Genomic DNA, 23,770 nt, shown 5'->3' on the forward strand with positions numbered 1-23,770 from the left:
CCTGAAAAGAAAGCTAGCGGAGACCAAGTAATGAAAATCCATGTGTTTACTTTCCCTCTGCTCTAAACTGTGGATATGGTGCTTCAAGTGTCTGTCTTGACTTCCCCTCCATAGTGGACTGTAGCTGGAATTGTGAGCCAGATAAACCCGCTCCTTTCCTAAGTTGCTTTTGGCCAGGGTGTTTTTTAAATCACTACAACAGAAAAGTGTGTGTGTGTGTAAAACCTTCCACTAAGAACATAATCTTCTAATGATGAACAGGAAACATTCTAGACTGGCAGATAGCATCTTTTCCAGTTCTTGGGAATTCACATGACTGTAGTTCTCTCTAATTTCTTTGAGGCTGTTGATGATAAAGTGCAGGCTTGAGTCTGAGCCCTTGTGAGAGAAGTTGAGAAATGCTTGGGGCCTGGGAGTCTCTCTGAAGGTCTGGATAGGTCTGGATGCTGTCCTTTGTGAGCCAGTGCCTCTCCAAGGCTGCAGTGAGCCAGAGGCCAGGAGGTACAGGGAGGTGGAGCTGGGATTATAGCAAGCAAGACCTCTTCACTCAGGGTTTTACCCAGGAAACGCCACTGTGCCGTGGGGGCAACCACGGTGGCTCTGTCTCACCAGTCTCTCCTGGCTCTACCACTCACCACATTGTCAGAGCTGTGCCGAACATATAAGGACACATTTCCCTAGGCCTGGCCTGTTTTACCAGGAACGAAAGCGTATCCTGGTAGCCTGATTCCCGCAACCTGGATTTTCCAGCATACCTGGTTCTAAGCTCTCAAAGTTAGTTCATTTGGTTCTCAGTAAAGGAATGAGCTGTGGTGGTACAAACTCCTGCATCTGTTGTGGAGTGGTGAAGGTAATCTGCCGCCAAGCTCGGGGCCTTGAAAATGAGTGTTTCTTAATGATAGCTAGGGAGCCTCTGCCTACCCACAGCTGCCCCCTTGTGGGGAACTCAGACAATGGCAACGGTGCCTTTGTTCGGAGTTTTTCCCTGCCTGGGAAGGAGGAGGATTAGGGAGTGAAACATGAAGTCAGTCTTAAATGGACTATCTGAGGTATTTGTCCAGCACGGTAATCCAGTGCAGAAGCCAGACCTTCTCCAGACACAGGTGCAGGGTAGAGGTGTTCCATTGACTGTGGTGAGTCCTGGCCTGGTGGGATGGTCTTCTCATGTCTCAGTGGTGGCACTGTCTGAGGGTGTCCCCGATGTCCTCTGGAGCTCATTACCTGCTCCAGAACACCTCAGGTGTCCGCAGTTGCTTCTCTGTCCATCTCAAGCCATGCACAGAAATATATTTCAAGGAGGTAAAGGTTTTCAATGGGAAAAAATGAAACTGGATTACTTTTTTGAAGTCACAACAAGAGAATCACATTATGGGTTCAAGGTGGGGAAGAAGAGGCTTTCTTAAAGTAACCGAAGCCCAGACTACGAAGGTCCTTGATGGATTTTGCCATAGTGAAAAGTGAAACTTTGGCATCAAAGACACCACAGGCCACATGGTGGCAGAAGATCATTTTGATGGATATACCCAGGAAAGGTGGCTGGAATTTAAAACTAGCTCCTAGAGGAGCTGAATGTAGAGTTCTTACCCAGCATGCAAGAGGTCCTGGGTTAGAAATGAAAGGAGAAAGAAGGAAAACCAAAGTTTAGAAATGGGTATTCCTAGAAGACAAAGGTAGAGAATCCACAGACACAAAAAAAGATGCCCATGGTGGCTCCTAACTATCTGCAATTCCAGTTCCAGGGCATCTGAAGCCCTCTTTAGGCCTCCACAGGCAATGTATATGATGTACATGCAGGCAGAATACTAATACACACGACATAAAAATAAACCTTTAAAAATTTAAACAAAGGTCTACTTATTAGCTAGTGAAACTGTCACTATCTCAAAACTCTGACAGTTGCACATTAGCTGATAGGTAAATGGAAACTCAAGTGACCACTGACAGAGAAACAAACAAAATGATGGACTGTCCTGATAATGAAGTAGCTTTAAGCCTGAGAAAGGAAGGAAATTCGTCCATCCCTCAACATGGGTGAGCTTCCAACTAAATGATATAAACCAAACCTCCTCTTTAAAACAACTTCTAAAAAGATTTATTTTTAAAAAACGTGTGCATATGTGTGTGTGCCTGCATGAGCTTGTACATTTGTTATCTGTGCAGGTGCCAAGAGAGGGCACCAGATACTCTGGAGCTGGAGGTATAGGTTGTGAGCCACATGGCGGCTGGGTGCTGGGAACTGAACTCAGGTCCTCTGCAGGTGCTCTCAACTATTGACCAAGCTCTCCAGCCCTTGTTTTATTTTTTTGTGACAAGGTCTCACATGGCACAGGCTGACCTCTAACTTGCCACGTTGCTAAGGATGTCCGCGAACTCCTGATTTTCCTGCTCCTGCTACTGTTTCTCAAGTGCTGGAATTACAGGCCTTGTGCCATCAGGACCAGAAGCTCCTGCTTTTGTCTCTGCCACAGCTGCTGTTCCTCCTACCCTCTCCCCATCCCTTCTCCTCCCTTCTCCTCTTTTAAAGGAGATTTTTTTAGTGACAGAATGGTGCTTGGCCTCCGGTTTTTTTCTGTGTCTCAATGTATGTTTCCTAAGAGTAAAGGTGTTTTCACAATACAGTGGGCTTTTTACCTTCTACCTTGTAAATAAGTTTTGTATTTCAATATCCTAAGATTTCCTTTTGAAAGGAACAGTTTCTGAAGAGAATGGGCAACAGGGCTAGATGTCAGACAGAGCACATGCTGTAATCCAAGAATAGAATTCAGTAAGCTGAAGTAGGAAAACTGGAATATGTTTAGCATCTAGGCTACCTACATTTTTACAAAGTAAGGAAAAATGAAAGACAGAAGGAGGCTAGTGAAGCTCGTTTCTGGAGGCCGGAAGAGGGTGTTGGAACCCTGGAACTGGAGTTACGGACCATTGTGAGCCGCAGTGTAGGTGCTGGAAACTGAACCCCGGTCGCCTGCAGGAGTAGCAGCTGCTGTTAACCACAGAGCCATTTCTCCATCTCAGTTTTGATTTTTGAATCAGCTGTTCCTTCTGTGTGGATCATCTGTCTGTCTCTGGAGGAAATATTCCAGGCTTCAAGGTTGTGACTGTCTGGGCCGTAAAGATGGTGTTGATAATGCAGGGCCCTTGCAGTGAAAAAGGCTGTGCCTGGGCTGTGGGAGCCGAGGAGGGCTAAGCCAGCCTTTCCGGTTTTTTCCTGTCATTTGAGAAATAAGGAAGCAAACCCACAGAGGTGGTGAGTCACCCAGGGCTAAGGATCTTTGAGAGGTACTCAGTACAGCAAATCCCCGGCTGCCTGTTAACTCATTTTCTCCTGTGTATTAGTTTTGGTTTTTCTCTTCTTGGACAGCACCCCAGGTGAAGCTGAGTTCCTGCAGTTTATAGCAGGATGCATTCTTGTGCTCATGTTCTCTCTTTTTCTTGTTGGCGGTTGTTTGTTTGGTTTTGGGTTTCTGTTGTTGCTTTTTGCTTATTGTTTTTGAGACAGAGTTTTGCTACACAGCCATGGCTGGCATGCTATTTACTATGTGGCTCAGTCTGACCTCGAACTTGGAGACTGTTCCAGCCACAGCCTGCCTGAGTAGTGGGATGAAGGCATGCACCACCACGCTCCTTTTTAGAATTCTCTTTTGTTTGATAGACTCCCACAGCCTGCTGTGTCCTCAGGATTCAGCCTTGTCTAAGAGCCTTGAACTTGACATCTTCCGAATCCTCTTCCTGCTGTCTCTTCATAACATTGTGGTCTACCCCCAACCATTGCACTGGTGTCCTTGCCTTTGGCCGCATCCCTGCTTTTTGGTTATTTTTTTCTTTGTTACCTACACTTAGAAGTCACTTTCTTAGGAAGACATCTCCAGGAGGTTGCTTTCCTCACAGCCTTCCTCTCTCACTGCTCAGAAGCATCTCCGGGACACTGTACTCTTCCTGAAAGCCTACGTCAGCTTAGGAAGATATGTTCCTGCTCCATCGGTGGTCCCACCCTAGCACTGGGATGAAAGGACCATGGGGCACAGTCTTTTTCTGTCCTGCCCGACACTGCCAGTGCCCAGACCAACACTGGACATTTTATGTCTTTATGTTAGAAAGTCCCCAGGACCATTTTTTGGTTCTGTGATTTGCCTTTGACTCATAAGATTCAATATATAATCCTCATCATTGGATAAAATTGTAGCCATAGGACACAAGGCAAAATTGGCAACATGGGGAGGGAGAAGGGATGTGGTGTAAACCAGGTCCAGGTTTCTCAGCTCCTCTACCAGGGGAGTTGTACCAGATACACTTAATCTCCAGTATGCAAGTTTAACAGCCCACATGTCACTCAGTTCCTGGGTGTTGGTCACAGTTCTCTGTTCAGTAGGGATCAAAGTTTCAGACTCAGTATAGGCTTGTCTTTCTTTTGAAGACTGCTTACCATCAGGTTCCCAATGCCAGCCAGTCTGTCAGGAGGCAGCCTTAAACACAGGCCTTTCCTGACACAGAAGTCTCAGGTTGGCCATTCTAACCTTCCTGTGTATAGAATGGGGATTCTCTGTAGCACAAACATTCGAGAAGGAGTGAATCTACACGGATCAGCCCCGTGTTAATACAGCGCTAGCAGCATCAGACCTTATGACAACCCCCACCCCTCACACACACACAACCCTCTGAGGGCCCAAGGTGAGCTCCTGAGAAGGGAGCTCCGCCCATCTTGCTTCTTGGTAAACATGAGTCCTTGGTTCCCAGGTGCTGAAGCACAATGGTTCGTCAGAGATCCTCAACAAGCTGTATGACACGGCCATGGACAAGCTGGAAGTGGTTAAGAAGGACTACGATGCCCTGCGGAAGAGGTACAGCGAGAAGGTCGCCATGCACAACTCAGACCTGAGCCGCCTGGAGCAGCTGGGCGAGGAGAACCAGCGCCTGCAAAAGCAGACGGAGATGTTGACCCAGCAGAGGGACACAGCCATCCAGTTGCAGCACCAGTGTGCCCTCTCTCTGAGGAGGTAGGAGCCCAGGCTGGGCACAGGGCACTGTGTGTTGGGGGAGCAAAACGGGTCTCTTTGTCTGGGGCTCTCGTCTTTTGTGGGCTTCTGGTCATCTATAAGGTTTCCAGGAGGAAAACACCTGAGAACATTATGTTTGATACTGCATAGCCTTGAAATTATTTCCTTTCCTCTCATCTGGGCACCCTGTTGTGTCGTGAGCACCCTGACTCTTAGATTTCCATGTAAACCTCTCCATAGTGGCCATCCACCTTGAAAATGCAAAAGGAGGGTGGTCTGTGTGTCCTGGGCAGTGTGTCCATTGGAATTTCATTTTTATTAAGGATCATTGCTTTTAGATAGGATTCCCACCCTGGACAGTATTGCACGAAGTGCATTCCTGCAGTGTTCACCTGTCTCTTGTGAAAATTCTCTGTATGTAAGTGGATTTAGGAATTGCCAGTTTGGACCCAGACCAACATGACTGTACTTGTTTGGTACTGGAGCCTCTGAAGGACCAGTGTTCTCAGACACACATCTCAGGAAATGTTGCGTGGGTGCAAGGTGCCTCCTGGGCAGGAGGAATGAGCTAGCCTCATGACCTTGTTCAAGTACCGAGGTTGCAAGGCTGTATTAGGTCTATCTATAAAATAAAGCGGTTGCACAGTAAGTCATCATAAGGCCATGTTTGCCTTTCCTGTGCTGTGATTCTGGTATTATTTTATTTGCTCCCCTCCCAAAACAATTAGCATAGCTTGATTATAGGAGAAATGTGCTGTTCTTTCTAGTAGAGTGGAGAGCATGCAGTCCTCAGTTCAATTTCTGGCATTCGTTAAAGGCTGAGAAACATTCCAGGCCCAGGGCACTAGCACTCCGTGACCATTCTCTCTGGGGGTGCACAGAATGACCTCAGTCAAGACTTTACGCTTGACTGTCTGCCACCGTGGGGCTGGTGCAGGGGGTCGCAGTCTCACAGCTGACATGGCAGGTCCCCGCCCCTCCCACCTCACATTTTCCTCCCCAGGTTTGAGACAATCCACCACGAGCTGAGCAAGGCCACAGCCCAGAACAAGGACCTACAGTGGGAGATGGAGCTGCTGCAGTCTGAGCTGACGGAGCTGAGAAGCAAGCAGGTGAAAACCGCCAAGGAGTCTGAGAAGTATAAGGAGGAGCGTGACGCTGTGTACAGCGAGTATAAGCTCATCATGAGCGAGCGCGACCAGGTCATCTCCGAGCTGGACAAGCTGCAGACAGAGGTGGAGCTGGCGGAGTCCAAGCTCAAGAGCAGCACGTCCGAGAAGAAGGCAGCCAGCGAGGAGATGGAGGCCCTGCGACAGGTAGGCAGTGGCTGAGCACAGGAGGCGGCCACCGAGTTCTTGAGCGCTGAATGAGAGAAGGTCTGAGGGGGCAGGGACTTCTCTTTGAAGGTTATCAATGGCTGGGCTGTGAAATACCACTCAGGTATCTGCTGGCCTTAGGCTTGGTGTTTGACTTTGGTCTGGGGTCCAGAGAAGAAATGGGACAGAGTGCCTGGCCATTGTCCTGGACACGGGAAGACATCAGAGGACATGCACGGCTGAGTGGGTGCAAGGTACCTCATGAGCAGGAGGACTGAGCTAGCCTCATGACCTTGTTTGAGTGCCCAGGTTGCCAGGCTATATTATAAAATTGCACACTAAGTCATCAGGAGGTCTTGTTTGTCCCTGCTGTGCTGTGACACTAACATTGCTTTCTTTGTTTCAAAATAACGTAGTTTGATTATAGGAGAAATATGCTGTTCTTTCTGGTAGAATGTTGAGCTACATTTAAGGAGTCACAGACCATCTTGTATTGTCTCAGACTGACTCTCTGTGAACAAGGTCCCAAGACCAAAGTTCTTAGCTGCATAGACCTGATGGCCTCATGGATTCAGAAGAGCACCCTTGGGGGCCTTTGTCCACCAGCCATCTGTGTACTCAGAGGAGTTTCTGGTTTTCTTCTCAGGGCATTCCAAGTTCTTGTGTGCACAACTTTCTGCTGAGCCGTAGGCCTTGTCTTAAAGCCTTGCTCTTGGGATGGTGCCTCCAGGGTTGGGGGCGGAGGTGTTCAGTGGTAGCAGGCCTGGGCCTCTCAGCTCAACACCTACCTGTGTGCTTTCCTGCCTGGCCAACTCTACCTCACCGCTGATGAGTCTCCCTTCTGGTCCGGGTGTGCTCCTCTGGGAAAAGACAGGCATGGAGACCTTCTGCCCTTTGGTTATGGTGTGACTCTGACAAGAGTCTCTAGACGTGGGAATAGTAGGTTACCCCCCACCCCCATCAAAGAGGTTCTTGATTCATGCCTCTACTCCATGTGTCTGATTTTCTGTGTAGGTCTGTTAGGATGCAGGGATGCAAAGTTGTGTGCGGGAAGTAGAAAGTATGGCCAGGAAGATTGGCATGGATACTCTACAGAGATCATTGTGTACCGGGCATGAGGCAGGGTGGGGATGGGGTGACCAGGCTACCTGTCTAGTTTGTTTTCTGTTACTGTGCTAAACTCCATGACCCCAGGCAACTTGTTGAGGAGAGGGTTCATTTCATCTCACAGGTTTTAGCCCATCATTGTGGGAAGCTGGAGCAGGAGGTTCAGCAGGGAGGAGCTTGAAGCAAAACCCTGGAGGAATGCTGCTCACTGGCTTGTTCCAGGGCTCACATTAAGCTACCTTTCTTACAGCTCAGGTCCACCTGCTTATATTGATCTGGACCCTCCAATATCAATTAGCAGTCAAGAAAATGTCTCACAGAGGTTGGGGTTCAGCAGTTTAGAGCACTGGCTGCTATTTCAGAGGACCCACTACAGATGTTGGCTCACACATATCTGTAATTCTAATTGTAGGGGATCCAGTGCCCTCTTCTGGCCTCTGTGGGCATGAGGCACACATGCAGTGCACATACATATATGCAGGCAAAATACTCAGACACAAAAATATAAGAAGAAATCTAATATATAAAAAAATGTCCCACAGACATGCCTGCAGGTCAGTCTGATGGAGGCAATTCTTCAATTGCATTTTCCTCCTCTAGGTGTGTCAAGTTGACAACCAAGATTAGCCATCACACAGGCGGCCTTTCTGCCTGCAGTGGTTCCTTCTGTGCTCAGGTAGAGGTGGGGGCCGTGTACATTGGGAAGGACTGAGGCTGTGTACTGGAGTCTGAGCCTTCCTCAGTCACATGGCCTCTCGTCTCTCTTACCTGTACTGCCTTTGTCCTTCTCTGTAAACTGGACATGGTAGTCACATTTGTCCTAGAGGGATGGTTTTCATGTGACACAAACAGAAAACATGGTTAGCAGTTATGTCCCCATGGAGCTGGAATGATAGGAGTCTTTTCCATTCTTGCCCATTTAGGATGAGCATAAGCTCTGTGCAACTGTTTGTAAAATGGGTAAAATGGGCCAATAATGGTAGTCCCATACAGAGGGATCGATGTCCCCCAGACCATTGGGGTGAAGGTCAACACCAAGAGGAGCATGTAGTGCAACAGTGTGTGTGTGTGTGTGTGTGTGTGTGTGAGAGAGAGAGAGAGAGAGAGAGAGAGAGAGAGAGAGAGAGAGAGAGAGAGAGAGAGAGAGAGAGAGAGAGAGAAGGAGGCGGGGGATGTGGTGCTGGGGACACCATTGAGCCGCCTGCCTTGTCTGACTTTGATGAAATTTTAGAAAAGAAAATTATGTAAAGGAACCCATCTTCCTTCCTTCTTTCTTTTTTTCTTATACATAGGGTCTCACTTTGTAGCCCTGGCTAGCCTGGAACTCTCGGTATAGCCCAGGTCATCCTTGAACTCACAGAGATCTGCCTGCCTCTGCTTTCTGAGTGCAGGTGCCGGGGTTGCAGGAGTACACTACCATGCCCACCATAAAGGAACTTTTAATAAGTCAGTAGTTTGGTAAATGTCCTAGATAGCCCATCTGTTCCTTTGTGTGTCCTAGTATCTGAGTGTGTACTTGTTGCAAAGAGGGGGATGTAAATATCAAGGTAGGAAATCACAGTGACAAGGCAAGACAAAACAAAACTACAAACAAGACAAAACACAACAAAACAAACCACCTTGGAGAATGACTAAATCGGTCTCCAGGCTAAAGAGGTCATGGAATGTTGAACACCTACAAAGCGAACTTGTGATAAGACAGCAAGCCTGCTCCATGGGATTTTCAGATTTCAGAAGTGACCGGGGTAGACTGTGGTCATGCACACAGAGAAGTATGAAGAGCACCCACTACCCCCTGGTGCTGGCCTCCAGCCGTGAGCATCATTAATGTGGAGGCTTGACGTCTGAGCCATAGCCCTCAGCCCTTGGTTCTCAGCACTCAGGCAGTCAGGCATGCCCTTTAGTCTGGAATCCTCTGGGCCTGTGCAGGGGGTGTTGGCTGGGTGACAGGTGGCCTGTCAGCTGAGGCAGGAATCTTTTCCAGGCGTTGTTCTGAGTCAGCAAGCAGCAGGGGAGAACCCCCTCCCTTACCCCCACCTGCAGCCGCCTGAGTTGACATTCTCAACTTCTCCGCACCTTGTTCTAGGTTCGTGCCCCACTCGACATTAGCCAAAAGGAAGGCAGATCTTTGGTTCTTAGGTGTGATGTGGCCCCAAGGAATGATGACCACATTGTTTGGCCACCTGTGCAAGGTCAGCTGGATAGGCCTTCCAGTTCATCCGGTTCCCTGACCACAGAGAGTCTTCCTGGAGTTCGCCTTTGCGAAGTTCTCCCAGGTCCAAGCTCACTCCCCTAAATGGAGCACTGTGTATAGACAGGGCTGTCTAAGATACCCTGGCCGGCAGGACCGTGTCCTCTGGGTACAGCTGTGTCTGCGTGAGGAGCGGACTCAGCTGTGCCGGCACAGCAGCAGATGGTGCTTTAGAGGGTCACTGCCACAGGGAAGGTGTCCGAATAGAAACACCGTCCCACCTGGAAGCCGTGTTCTCTGGCCCACAGCTGGGGCCTTCGGCTGGGCAGTGCATCTGCTGGGGACTGGGTGCGGCCCTTGGGTCCTTCCTGAAGGCTCCTTTTCAGGTGAGAAGCTTCTGAAACAGCCCCTATCTTCCCAAGCCCAGGCCTCAGAAGTACCTGGCACCTCAGGACCACTGAGGATAGCAGGGTGAGACCCCAGGCTGAGTTCCTGGAGGCTGCGAACTGGTGTAGAGGTCAGCAGAAGGCGGAGAGGAAGCGCCAGTGAGAATGGTCTCTTGGCAAGGGTAGGACTGTTGGAAGTCACTGCTGTATTCCTGCAGTGTGTCCTCAATAAAACTGAGGGCTCAGGCGGAGGTCTGTCACCTGGACTGTCTTGGCTCCCTAGTTCCACTGTTACTTTTAATCTCCCTACTCCATCTCACTAAAGTGTCTGAGGAGCAGTGTCTTAGGGTGCTTCGTCTCAAAGGCCAGCAATTTGGAGGAGCCCAGTGGGAATCAAGGGGAGGCAGAGGCGGATGGGACCCACCCCATTCTTCAGCACTGGTTCTCTATGCATGCATGTGCACCTCCTGAGCTCGGTGAGGCCAGCATCCTGAGCAAAGGGGAAGGGCCTCACAGGGAGACGAATGCTAGTGTGTTTCAGGTGTAAGTGCCCGAGCTTCTCTTGAGCCTCAGCTCCCCTTTGGAACTGGTAAGGTTTCCAGGTCAGAAGGCTGGGTAACCCCTTTCACCTACCTCTCGCCCTTAGATCAAAGACACAGTGACCATGGATGCTGGGAGAGCCAACAAAGAGGTGGAAATCCTCCGAAAGCAGTGCAAGGCGTTGTGCCAGGAGCTGAAGGAAGCCCTCCAGGAAGCAGACGTGGCCAAGTGCCGGCGGGACTGGGCCTTTCAGGAGCGGGACAAAATTGTGGCAGAGCGTGACAGCATCCGGTAAGGATGCTCTTGGATGGGTGTGGTCCTATATTTCTCTTGTGCACCGAGGTCTGTTGGTAGGGTTGCAGTCACTGGCCGTGTGTCCAGGTAAGAAGGCAGGGATTGTGGTGCCTTCTTCTCCCCCTGAGCTGATTCTTGCCTCACTTCTTGGCTTTAGAGTTTTCTATTGTGTTTCCTTCTTGCTTCTCTTTTGGACATCTTGAGTGTGTGCTATGACCAGGTCAAAACCATCTTTCTCTTTAAGGACTTGATGGAAGTAACTTGTATGAAATGTGTCTATTGTTTTTTTCCTCTGTGTTGCTAGATGTCTACTGTGTCAACATCTTGGGTTCCTGAGCAGCAATAATTTAGAAGAGACTACCCTGTGTCTGTGCCTAGTAGGGGCTCTGTGTCGGGGTGTGTGGGGGGGACAGTACTTGGAAGTGTCATCAGCCAGGCTATCTTGGAACATGTAGGGCACTGGGTGGAAGGAGGTCTCCCAGGCCCAGTGCCATTTGAGCTACAACTTGAAGCTTGAGTGAAGTTTTTTCAGCAGGAAAGGAAGTATGGGCATTGTAGTTGGAGGGAATGCAATGTGTCCTCTGAGGAGGGATTTGGATGTGGCCAGGTCCTGGTCTGGAGAATCACAAGGAGTAGAGTGATAATATCCTTGAGTTTGGGTTCTGAGGGTCTTGACTGGAAGCTGAGGAGTGTGGGTAAGATCCTGGGCAGGCGCAGAACTAGGGATGGTGGAGGTGGTACAGTAAGTTGGTGGATGAGGGATCCTGAAACCCCATCCCCCTCATCCCCATGCTATGAAAGGGACAGGCGTGTGCCCTGGCAGGGTGGATCAGGAGGTGAAGATGGATGATAGGTGCTTGGTGTGGTGTGGGAGGAGCACTGAGGCCTTTTGGGTGCTTCCTGTGTGCCCTTGCTCTGGCTTGCTCTCCATGTTCTTCCAGAGTTGGATCCTATTTCTGGGTTGTGATCAGGGAGGTAGAGGTTCTGGGCTCTGGAGGTATGGGGACCAGCCATAGGGCTCGTTATCTTAGAGATGACCAACCACAGGCCCTCCTGCTGTGGGCTTGGATATGCTATCTTGGTGGATGAAATGGTTTGGGTTTCTTTTTCAGAATCTTACCGGGTTTCCCCATTGCACCTAAATAGAGTATAGAGACATAGGTCTGAGTCCTGACTAAGTGTCCCTCAGCCTGGTAGTAGCATGGCCAGAAAGCCCTGTGTATGGTCCTTTAAGGAACTTGTGGGCATTGGAGTGCTGAACCCCACCAGGTGGGCTCCACTGCCACAGAGCTCATGCTGGAAGAGTGAATGTGTGAAAGGTGGGCATTGAGATCTGATTGGTGTCTGGTTATATAGTGGGCTGGTCTGGGTGGTGTCATGCATTCCTTTTGGTGAAGCTGAATCTCGAGAATAGGGGCTGACAGGTGTGGCAGACCACAAGACTTTCCTGTATTCTTGCCATTTACAGTGACCTTGACCTCTCCTTTTTCTACCAGGACCCTATGTGACAATCTGAGGCGAGAGCGAGATCGGGCTGTGAGTGAGCTGGCTGAAGCCCTTCGTAGCCTGGATGACACCCGGAAGCAGAAGAATGATGTCAGCCGTGAACTTAAGGAACTCAAGTAGGCTTGGGTGTTATCTGAGTGGGGTGGGCTTATACCTAGACTATCTCTTCTCCTGTTTGGGTGAGCAGCCTTGAGTGCACTGAACAGGGACTTGTCACTGTTTCCCTTCACTCTGCCGTACTGTGCTATATGTATAGAATGGGCTTGAACATTGCCAGTTCACAGAAGATGGCACCAGCCCATTGATAAGCTCATGGAGGAGAGACAAGCATCTCATGCCAGGCATGGGAAGATCAAGCACCACATGGGAAGGAAGGTCCTGTCCCCAGGCAGTCTATTTGGGGACAAATATGCCAGCATCATTCATAGTTCATTTATTTCCTTATTCGTTCCTTTATTCACTCAACAAAAAATGTATTCAATATCTGCTCTGGCCCCTTAGAAGCACGAAGCAAGTAGCACTAATTAAACAGACCACACTGCTGTAGTAAAGGGACTGAAAGTGCACAGGAGGAGAAAGGCAGGCCTCCCCAAGGAGCATACACTCAAGCAAATGAAGTAACAGCAGACAGTTTTCCAGGGAATTGTAACTATGGCTTGGAGGTCTGTTCTACTTATGTCCTGAGATGCCCATTTAGAGGGCTGTTTGGGGCAGCTTCCCTTTCTCCCATTTGAGATCTACCAAGATCAATAGCTTCATTATTAAATAACCTACACCAGAGCTGGGTACTCTAATCCAGAGGCAATGTGGCAGGCCCTTGCCCAGGACCAAGGGATGGAATCAGGTACTGAATCCCATCGGTTGAGAATGTGGCTTATCGGTAGAGCATGGCAAGTGCAAGGCTCTCATTTCATCTAGCACTGAAATAAAAAGAAAGAATGATCCGTTTTAAGCGGAACCCTGGAAGCCCCCGAGTGTGGTTTGCAAGGAGGTTCTGCATTTTGCTTGGGCCAGAATATATAAGAAGCATTGGGTTCTGCTTGCTCATTCATCATGGTTGCATTTGGAGCTCCTCTCTGCTAAGTTCTCTTACTGGGGACTTGCTGGTAAGGATGTCTCTGCTGCTACCCTGGGAACCTTCAGTCTGGAGAGACATAGGTATCTCCTGTGGTGACAGGCGGGGTATCTCAGTGAGCACCATGTTGAACATGGGGCCACGCTATTCTGATGGGGGTAGGATGATGGCCCAGGAGGAGGAATCAGAAGCTGAATTAGCATCCAAGAGCAGCCACGGCTAAGAGAGGTACAGACCTGGCAGCCTATCCTCATGGAAACAAAGGTAGGTCACTTAGATGTCAGTCGGCAGCACAGATGAACTCAAAGGCAGCCTGGGCCCAGATTTTAGGAAGTAGGCTATCCCATGTAAATCACCTCGTCCTGATGAGGTTTCCAGTCTTTCCTCCATCTTCTTTACTGAATTTCCCCCACAGTTAAGGTTAATTTTGATAAAGTCTGACTTGTTGATTAAAGAATTTGTTCTGTATCTAAAAGTCTCCCATGTAACCTTCAGCATCAAGGCTGCTTGTTTCCCTAGACCTGGGATTTGAACCAGGGCCTTAAGATGCTAGCCAAGCATTTGACTGCTAACTTACGTCCCTAGCCTTTGTTTTTTGGGGGGCAGGGTCTTACCATGTAGCTAGGCTGGCCTTGAACTCACCATCCTCCTCAGTGTTGGGGTTACTGTCATGTATATGCCATCATACACAGCTTCTTTCAAAATGTTTTACAAATGTGTGATATATTTTGAGTTAATTAAAGAAAAGATATGAGGTTTAGTTGAAGGGAAATTTTTGTTAAAGATTTATTTTATTATTTATTTATGTGTATATGCCTGAGTGCAAATGCCAGCAGGAGCCAGAAGAAGGTGTCCAGGTCCCAGGAACTGGAGTTATAGATGGTTGTGAGCTGCCATGTGGGTGCTGGGAATTGGACAATTGGACTTGGGTCCTCTGCAAGAGCAGCCAGTGCTCTTAACCCCAGAGCCACCTCTCCAGTCCATCTCCCCTCTTTGTAAACTATGGATGTTGACCTGCTCAAATCATTGCTTGAGGACTGTCTGTCCCCATGAATTGCTCCTGTACCTTTGCATCATTTGGTGCTGTTTCTAGGTCACTTATTCCATAGCTTTGGTCCAAGTGTCGTCACACAGACTCCATTGCAGCTGCTCTAGAGGAAGTCTCAAATCGAATGACTCCTCCATCATCATTTTTAAGACTTTTATTTTTACTTATTTATGTGTATGTGTGTGTGTGTGTGTGTGTGTGTGTGTGTGTGAGAGAGAGAGAGAGAGAGAGAGAGAGAGAGAGAGAGAGAGAGAGAGAGAGAGAGAGAGAGAGCAACTTTTAGGAGTCAGTCCTCTCTCACCTTCCATCTTGTTGAGACACGTCTCTTGTTTCTGCGTGCTGTCTACACAAGGCTGGCTGGCCTGCAAGTGTCTGGGTGATTTTCCCGTCTCCTCCTCCTACCTCACTGTAGGAGTGCCTGGATTACAGATGCATGTCACCACATCCAGCTTTTTAATGTGGGTTCCAGGGCTTGAACTCGGGTCATCAGGCTTGCGCCGCACACACGTCTAGCCACTGAGCTGTGTCACCAGTTCTTACTTTGTATTTCGTTTCTAAGATGGCATTAGGTAGCCTAAATCTCTTCCTCCTGCATTTTAGCTGAATGTTCTTGGATTGGTTCCTTTCTTGTGTCTGCAACATCATACCTGCCACGAACAACACAAGAGAGGCGGAATTTATTTTGGCTCATGGTCCTGGTGGTGTTAGTCCATGGTTGCTTGCCCCCATGTTTTGGGACAGAACATAATGGTGTGGGGGGGACATGTGGTGGAGGACAGCTGTTCACTTAATGGGAAACAGAGAAAAAAGGGACTTTAAAAGGAGCTGAGGCATGGTATGGATTGACCCTAAGGACATATTCCGAGTGGCCTACCTCCTCTAGAGTCCCCACTTTCTACTTTTCACCACCTCCCGATAGTGCTGTCATATTAGGAGTCAAAGAAAGGCTTAACTTATAGATCAAGTCAGCTGTCATTATCTTACTGTCTCTAGAGCAGCGGTTCTCAACCTGTGGGTCACAACTCTTTTGGGGGATGATATCAGATACCCTTCATATCAGATATTTATATTACGATTCATAAACAGTAGCAAAAGTACAGTTATGAAATAGCAACAAAAATAATTTTATGGTTAGAGGTCACCAAAACATGAGGAATTGTATTAAAGGGTGGCGGTATTAGGACTGTTGAGAACTATATCTCTAGAGATAGTCTTCAGAGACACATCCCTAGTTGTTACTAGTCAAGTCATTCCTCAACTCAATCAATCAGGTTGGTAGTTAAGACTAACCCGTGGCTGGGGAGATGGTTTAGCTGTTAAGAGAATGCACTGCTTTTGTGGAGGACCTGATTTGGCTACCCGCCCTCATGTCAGGCAGTTCACAATCTCCTGTGACTCCAGTTCCAGGGGATCCGATGCCTTTGGCTGCTGTGGCCACCCGTAACTTGTTTTTAAGAAAGACTAGCCATCACAGCTCTTCACTGAGCCTTGTATGCACTCTACTACTGTGCTAGACCTCTTGCTGGCCTTTGATCTGAAGTGCTTTATACCTCTAGGCAAATTTTGGGAGGATTTTCTGTGTTTAAAAAGCACGGCTATGGAAACCCACTGATAATTTAAGAAAGCTTTACCCTAGCTTATCAGGAAGCTGAGGGCCAGGGGGAAGAAGCCCCACTTCGCTTCCAGGAGTGGTTGCCTTAGTTTGGAGCTGAGTCAGCAAGAGGCTTCCCCTTCAAAAGGCCATGGCCACAGATCTCTCTGTTCACAGGGAGCAGATGGAATGCCAGCTGGAGAAGGAGGCCCGGTTCCGGCAGCTGATGGCCCACAGTTCCCACGATTCAGCCATCGACACAGATTCCATGGAGTGGGAAACAGAAGTTGTGGAGTTTGAGAGAGAGACGGTGAGCTGCCTTGGGTGGCTGTGCTAATCCACTTTCTCGGTGTGATGACTTTGAGGGAGTAGAGCATGGCTCTGTTGGGTCTTGTTTCATGGCTACCTCCACTGGGATGGAATGTGTCTTTTCCCTGTAGCCATCTGTCCTGGTTGGGGTTGCTATTGCTGTAATGAAATACCATGGCCAAAGCAACTTGGGGAGGGGAGGAATGATTTACTTTATGCTTCCACATCTTTGTTCATCATTGAAGGAACAGGAATGCAAACAGGGCAAGAACCTGGAGATAGAAGCTGATGCAGAGGCCATGGAGGGGTGCTGCTTACTGCCTTGCTATCCATAGCTTGCTCAGCCTGCCTTCTATGTAACCCAGGATCAGCAGCCCAGGAGTAGCCCCACCCACAATGGGCTGGGCCTTCCCACATCAATCCCTAATTAAGAAAATGCCCTACAGGCTTGCCTCTGGTCTGACCTTATAGAGGCATTTTCTCAGTTGAGGTGTCCATCTTTCAAATGACTAGCCTATGTCAAGTTGACTTAAAACTAACCAGCACACCGTCCAAGCCAGGTTACATCACTCCTGTGTCTCATGGTGGTGCTGCCAAATCCCATGGTAGGCAGGGCCCCAGCGGAGGACCAGGGGCCACATTGACAGGAATGTCTGCAGTAGCTAGAATCAGGTGCAGCTAGCTGTTCATACACTTCCAGCTCAAGGATTGAGTGCCCAGCTTGGGGTCCAGGGCATTTCTCCTCCCTGCTTGGTAAAGACCTGCCAGTGCTGTTTTGACAGGAGGACGTTGATCTGAAAGCGCTTGGCTTTGACATGGCGGAAGGCGTGAACGAGCCTTGCTTCCCTGGGGACTGTGGCATATTTGTTACTAAAGTGGACAAAGGAAGCATCGCTGATGGTCGCTTAAGGTAAGAGCTGAGGAAGCCCACCCCTGGAGGGGAAAAGGGGCCCTCCCACCCAATGTAGAGTACCCTGAGGAAGACAGATGGCAGCCAAGTGATGGTACCAGGGGCTGGGTTTTGCTTCTCTGGGTAGCACAGAGCTCAGGGAGTATGTGATGAGAGTTGGAAGTGGCACTGCCTGCTCATTCCATGAAATAGTGAAGACGATAAAGTGATACACCACCCTCGCTACTTGCCAAGTACTGGTGTAAGCACACTGTATCATTTAATCTTTCATCTTTGGAATTCTTTGAGGCAGATGCAGATATTGTCTCACCTTCACACGAGGACTCTTGTAAGACAGCAGGGCTAGGTTCCACAGCTAGTAATTGGCAGAGTCAGGAGTTGAAGCCAAGCTGTCTAATTCCAGCACCTGTGAGTTGCACAAATGTATGCCCTGGAGGCGGAAACCTTCATGAGTGTGGATGGTATCTGAACCTGTAAATGGACATGGTAGTGAGGGGCAGCTAGCTACAGGTCCCAGGGTCTGAGTGGGTGCCTGCCTGGCCTTGTCCCTCCTCAGGGTCAACGACTGGCTGCTGAGAATTAATGACGTGGACCTCATCAACAAGGACAAGAAGCAGGCCATCAAGGCACTCCTCAATGGAGAGGGAGCCATCAACATGGTCGTGAGGCGGAGGAAGTCCCTGGGTGGGAAGGTCGTCACCCCTCTGCACATCAACCTTAGCGGACAGAAAGGTAGTGGGCCTGCCGATAAGCCTGGCATCCTCTCTGCTGGAGAGGAATTGTGTGTGTGTGCAGGATCATCATGTCCTTGGGGATGCCTGTTGATGGTGTCTTAATGCAGCCCAAATGCTCCCCTGGTGCGGTGTCCTATGAGTCCCAAGTGTCTGACTCACCAGACAGGGTGTGATGAGCCCGTGGTGGGAGTGTCACAGAGTGGGATTCTTCAGTCCCTTTTATAAATTTAGTCAGCAAATTTGGGTTGGGACAGCCAGGCCAGGTCATCTAGTGCCTTCCTGTGGTTGCAGACAGTGGCATCAGTTTGGAGAATGGAGTGTATGCTGCTGCTGTGGTACCCGGAAGCCCTGCCGCCAAAGAGGGGTCTCTCGCCGTGGGAGACAGGATTGTTGCGGTGAGTCTCCAGAACAGAGCAAATTGTCTGCTACACACAGACATTGCACCGTGTGAACATTAAAAAAAAAACAAAACCCCCCAAAAGCTTTCTCCTAAGGAAAGTGCTGAGATACTGCAGCAGTGAATGCTGTAGGCAGTCTAGGAAGGAGGTAAGAATCGTTTCTGTTGCTCCTGAACACTGATAGCAATAGAGTATCTCTTATGCACTCCTCAATGTGTGAGTTTTCCAGACAGTTGTCCAAGAATGAGTATCTATGTGGTTTGTTTTTCTAATAGGGTGTGTGTGTTCTGAGAGATCAAGCAATCTTCCTGCCTCAGAGTCATTGTCTGTTTTAAACATCATTTTTAACTGAACAATATGCCTATTCTTTTAGCTCCCCGCCCCAATTATCAAAATAAAACCTGTTTGCTGTAAAATGGTCAAGTGATTTAAAAAAAAAAACACATATAGAGAAAACTGTAGTTGTTCCTCTTCTCTCTTGAATCCACTCCTGGAGATCTGTCCCTCATGGAAGGTGCCTGCAGCCCAGACCTCATGTCAGTCTTCTGGCATTTGTGTTTAAACACAACAGTGGGATCTACAGTTTGCATTCTACATCACGGGTGGCTTTCCAAGTCAGTCTTCATTAACAGTACCTACCTCATGAGGCTGGGCTGCTTGGTTATGCATACTTAGAACTGTCTCTCTCCGACGGACGTCTGAGCTGTTATCACCGTCTGCTGTTGTATGAAGGCCTGCAGTGAACTTCATCTGTAGTACAACTACTTCTGGACCCCTTCATCTCTGCACTCAGTGAGAAATGTAGGCATTAGCTGAGTAACAGAGTTTGTATGTGTCAGTCTTTGGACCAACCCACTGAGGTGGAAAAAGCACGTACCTTTTCATGGCACACGTGTTAAATCCAGTTGTACAAAAGACAGTAGTGATAGCATGTCATCTGGTTCTGGACCTGTCTATGAACTCCCATCCTGACAGAAACCATGATTAATAATTTACCGTGTTTACTTCCAGAAATGTTTCAAGCATGTTCATCTCTGGCTTTGTTTTGTTTTATAGCTTATTTGGAACTATAATATCCTCACTTTGTTCACCTTGCATTTCTTTTTGACTGCATGTCCGAGAGAGATTAATGTCTTTTGATCTGCCCATGGTTCCTTCTAAATTAATTAATCACTCCAGGATTTTGGGGATGGAACCTAGGGTAGAGTGTCATGTATGCTAGGTGAGCTCTCGACGGTAAGCACATCTTCATCCCCCGTGTGGCTCCTCAGGGGCATCAGCTAATGCTACGAACCTGTCCAGTGTGGGCATCTTTGCATTTACAAGCCGTGCTCAGTGGCTGCCAGTAACCCCCTCATGGGGTCTTCCAGAGAGTGCTGTGGAATAAGTTCCTGGGTGGGGTTCCCTGGGTCAGAGTGCATAGGCACTGAATGAATACCTGGGCTGCTGTGGCCTGTGTTCCTAAGAGTCATGGGTCTTGCCAGCCTCACAAGTACCTGATGGAAAGAGCTGGTCTTGAGATTTGAGAGCTTAAAAACAGTGAGGTCACATGGAAATGTCTTAAAACTGGAGACAGAGTACAAGGAAAACACATTAGTTGCCCATCCCAATATAATTACGTCCTGTAGATACTTTCTTTTTAGCTTTTGTGTGTGGAGGTGGTAGCGTGTGTGTGTTCATATGGGTACATGTATGTGCAGATATGCGTATGCATGTATTCCAGTGCATGTGAAGACCAGAGGTCACCCTTGAGAGTTGCTCCTCAACGAACATCTATCTTTTTTGTTTGTTTGTTTTTTAGTTGTTTTTAAATAATATCATGTGCAGCATTGTGAGGGCACAGTAGACTACTGTGAAAACACAGTAGAGCATTGTGATGGCAGGAAGGAGCAGTCTGAGATCACAGCAGAGCTGTAATGTCACAGGCAGCATTGTGACTGCAGCATGGAGCATTGTGGTGCCACTTTGGAACAATGTGACGTTTCGGTGGATCTGTGACAACGCCGTGAACCATTGGAAGCACAGTAGAAGAGTGATATGAGGGGTACCATGTAGTATTTTGTGGGCTCAGAGTAGCATTGTGATGTCCCACTGAACTGTGCTGTAATAATGTAGCACTGTCTTGGCACAATCGAGCATTTACATGGCTATGTGTTGTGTGAGACTTAAAAAAAAATCTCTTATTTATTCTTTGACAATTTCACACTTGTATACAATGTATCTTGGTCCCCTCCTGTTTCCCCTGTGAACTCTCAACCTTTACTGCAACTGCCATGTCATGTTCAGAAGACAGCTCTTCACAGAGCTTCTCTCCATCCTCCTCATCTTAAATCCTTCCTGTCCCCTCTTTTCTATGTTCCCTGCGCCTTGGGTGGTTGATACAGATGCTCAGTTTAGGACTGAGCACTCATCAGTCACTATTCTCTACACTTTGGTTAGTTATAAGTCAGTACATTAACCAGTGGCCATGGCAGAAAGAGGCTTCTCTGGCTAAGGTTGGAAGCCCCACAAATCTATAGATAGAAGTATCTAGAAGGTAGTTTGACAACATGGCCATTTAGCAAAACAACAGACTCCAGAGCTGTGGGCTTTGACCAGGGTTACAATATGAGGCATGAATTCTCTCCTCAGGAGCAGACCTCCAATTCAGTAGAAAGCGTTTGGTTATCCCCATAACCTTCACACCACTGTTCCACCACTTGTCATGTTGTCCACCTGTACATGGTACCTCTAGTCAAACTCACATCTATAAATTAGCTCAGAGAGTAATAGATTTCCATAAGAGGTTCTGGTTAACTCACCTCTCCCCTATCTCCTAATTCTCCCAGGGCCTTTAATCCCCCTTCACCTGTTTTTTTGAGATAGAATCTCTCATTGGCCTGGTTTTTCCAAAAAGGCTGGGTTGTTGACCAATGAATTCCAGTGACCTCCTACATCTGTTTCCCTAGCATCCATATGACCAGTATGTGTCGCCTACCAAGCTTTGTATGTAGATTCTTGGCATCAAACTCAAGGATGCATGGCAAGAACTTCACCAATTGAGTGCTCTTCCCAGTTACCCCCTTTTTAAACTTTTGACTCTGAAATAATTATAGAATCAAAAGAAGTTGTAAAGATAGTGTGGGGGGGCGGGGGGGGGGGTGCTCTCATGCACCATCCATCCTCTGTCTCCCATATTAAAGCCAGCATGGTGACACTGGGGCCGTGTATACATAGTTCTGGTGGTGTTACCACAAGTGGATTTTTATAAACATTGTAGTCACATATAGAACCATTGCTTCATCATGCATGCTTCCTGTCTGCCCCCTCTGCCCTCCCTACATACACAGTCTGTTACCTGGCAGTGGAGTTGTACTTGTGTGAATGACAGTGTACAGTATGTGACCCCTTCAAGGCTTTCACTCAACATGATCCCATGAGAGCTTCCCAAGTATTCATTGTCCCACTAGTTCTTGTCGTTGCCACGTGTTTCCCCGTGGCTCAGGTGCACCACATCGTAGACATTCCCTGTTCCATACGCCCTTTTTGAGAAGGTTTGACCTTGTCTGTGAGGGGTGAGGACAGATTCCAGGAGAGGGTGTCGCTTCTCTTTGACGATGGCAGTGCTTCATTCCATGTGGTACTTACTACGTCACGAAGGCTTCTCATAGCCACGGTCTCCTTTCCATTCTCCACCCACCTCCGAGAGGCAGATGTATTTCCTGGCCACCCACAAATGAAGGAGTGGTCTGCTACTCCACAGCAGACTGTCTCCCTGGGGTCCCCCATGGTCTGGTCCAGGGTGATGGTAGGATTGTGTTCCACTTGCTTCAGAGGTCCTGATCTGGCTCCAGGTGCTGCTGGGCCTTTCTTCCCTTTGCTAACCCGAATGTGGCTCCTTATATTAACAGTCCCAGGACTGACAGGTGGGCCGAGCCCCTGGCCTGGCATCCTGGGAGCCCTGAGGCTAGCCCATCCACAGGCCTGACCAGTTCTCTCTTTGGCCCTAGATCAATGGTATTGCACTGGACAATAAATCTCTGAATGAATGTGAATCTCTGCTGCGGAGCTGTCAGGACTCCTTGACCCTCTCCCTCCTGAAGGTGGGCACTGGGCACTTCCGCCACTGTGGGGGGTGAGAAGAGCCTCAGCTCCATACCCCTGAGCTGTTTCTACAGGGCGCCAGGAATTTGGGGGAAAGTGTATGGATTTGAATGCAGGGCGTGGGAAGCCTGAGTGGATATACAGGTTGAAGGACAGTACAGTTGAGAATAGTTGGGCACATTTCAGTCTCTGGACGGACAGTCTGATGGCCCTGGAGATGGTTAGCTTCAAGGCCTCTGGCAGTGGCCTTGGAGTTTAGAGAACGGCCGTATGTGGTGGTACGCTCAGAAGTTCTTAGCCGGGGAAATACCAAGATATATGTGACTTTCTAGTGTTCTTCAATGTCAGCACAGACAAAGATGATAAAGAGTGTTGAATCTGGTGAGTGGGTTTATGGGTACTCATTATACTTTTATATCAACTTTTCCACAGAGTTGAAAAGATTAGTAATGGAAATTTAGGTACGTGGGTCCAGCCAGTTCACTAAGAGATGCTTTCTAAGTTATTTTTTTTCTTTTTTAGTAGATGTTGGGGGACTGTTTTAAGTCTACAGGACATCTGGGCTGGCAGACTGTTTTCATGTGTCCCCTCACATGAGCCCTCTAGCCTAGGTTCCCCCCGGTATCGCCACCTTACATTTGGGTGGTACGTTTGGGACCAATGATGAGCCATTGTGGCTGTATAGCTTACTGGGGGTTCAGTGTTGATACTGAGTATTCTGTGAGTTTGGACAAATGTATACTAATACATGGTCATCGTTAAAGTACCCTACAGGTAGTGTCCCTGCTTGGTCACTGCCACTTCTCCTCAAGCCTCTAAGAACCACTGCTCCTTCTGCTGTCTCCAGATGTCTGTCTTTCAGAACCATCATGTTGTTGGAGCCGCCTTTCACATAGGCTTGCTCACTTGCACACAGTTCCTTCTGTGTCTTTTTCTGCTGTCTGTGAGCTCACCTCTTAGCCCTGGTTAGTTTCCCGTTGCCTGGGTTACCATGAATAATTTATTTTTATGCTTAATGATTCTTACACAGTGTGCAGGTGGCTGCAGATAGGTGCTCAAGGTCAACAGGACTGTATTGCTCTTGTTAAGTTTTGCGTAGCCAGGCCCATGAGAAAGCTTCACGGTTAGACAGTAATATGTCCATGCCTCTGTGTTTGCCCTCCGTGTGTCTGTCTCTCTCGGGGAGCCGTAGCCATTCCTTTCCATCACTCCTTTCTGGGGACGGTTTCCGATGACAGTGGTAAGCGATGACGTCTCACCTTCCCTTTCTCACCCCTCTGCATCCCTGGCT

The 23,770-nt window shown here is 48.4% G+C and overlaps 1 protein-coding gene across 5 annotated transcripts in view; it reads left to right on the top strand.

The window, feature by feature from the left end:
- The window catches only part of LOC102921553 (disks large homolog 5), a 109,059-nt gene that overhangs the window by 59,012 nt on the left and 26,277 nt on the right, over positions 1-23,770 (top strand). For 3 of the 5 annotated variants that reach the window (XM_016003327.3, XM_076544627.1, XM_006984749.4), the window contains 9 exons: positions 4,732-4,991; positions 5,995-6,307; positions 10,638-10,822; positions 12,322-12,447; positions 16,223-16,355; positions 17,137-17,264; positions 17,821-17,996; positions 18,290-18,393; positions 22,386-22,478. In XM_016003327.3, the coding sequence (XP_015858813.1) occupies positions 4,732-4,991; positions 5,995-6,307; positions 10,638-10,822; positions 12,322-12,447; positions 16,223-16,355; positions 17,137-17,264; positions 17,821-17,996; positions 18,290-18,393; positions 22,386-22,478 (1,518 nt within the window). The remainder of the gene's footprint in view (positions 1-4,731; positions 4,992-5,994; positions 6,308-10,637; positions 10,823-12,321; positions 12,448-16,222; positions 16,356-17,136; positions 17,265-17,820; positions 17,997-18,289; positions 18,394-22,385; positions 22,479-23,770) is intronic. The other 2 variants (XM_076544625.1, XM_076544626.1) reach the window with 1 other exon arrangement.

Source organism: Peromyscus maniculatus, chromosome 9 (genome assembly GCF_049852395.1).
Source record: "Peromyscus maniculatus bairdii isolate BWxNUB_F1_BW_parent chromosome 9, HU_Pman_BW_mat_3.1, whole genome shotgun sequence".
Taxonomy (NCBI): Eukaryota; Metazoa; Chordata; class Mammalia; order Rodentia; family Cricetidae; genus Peromyscus; species Peromyscus maniculatus.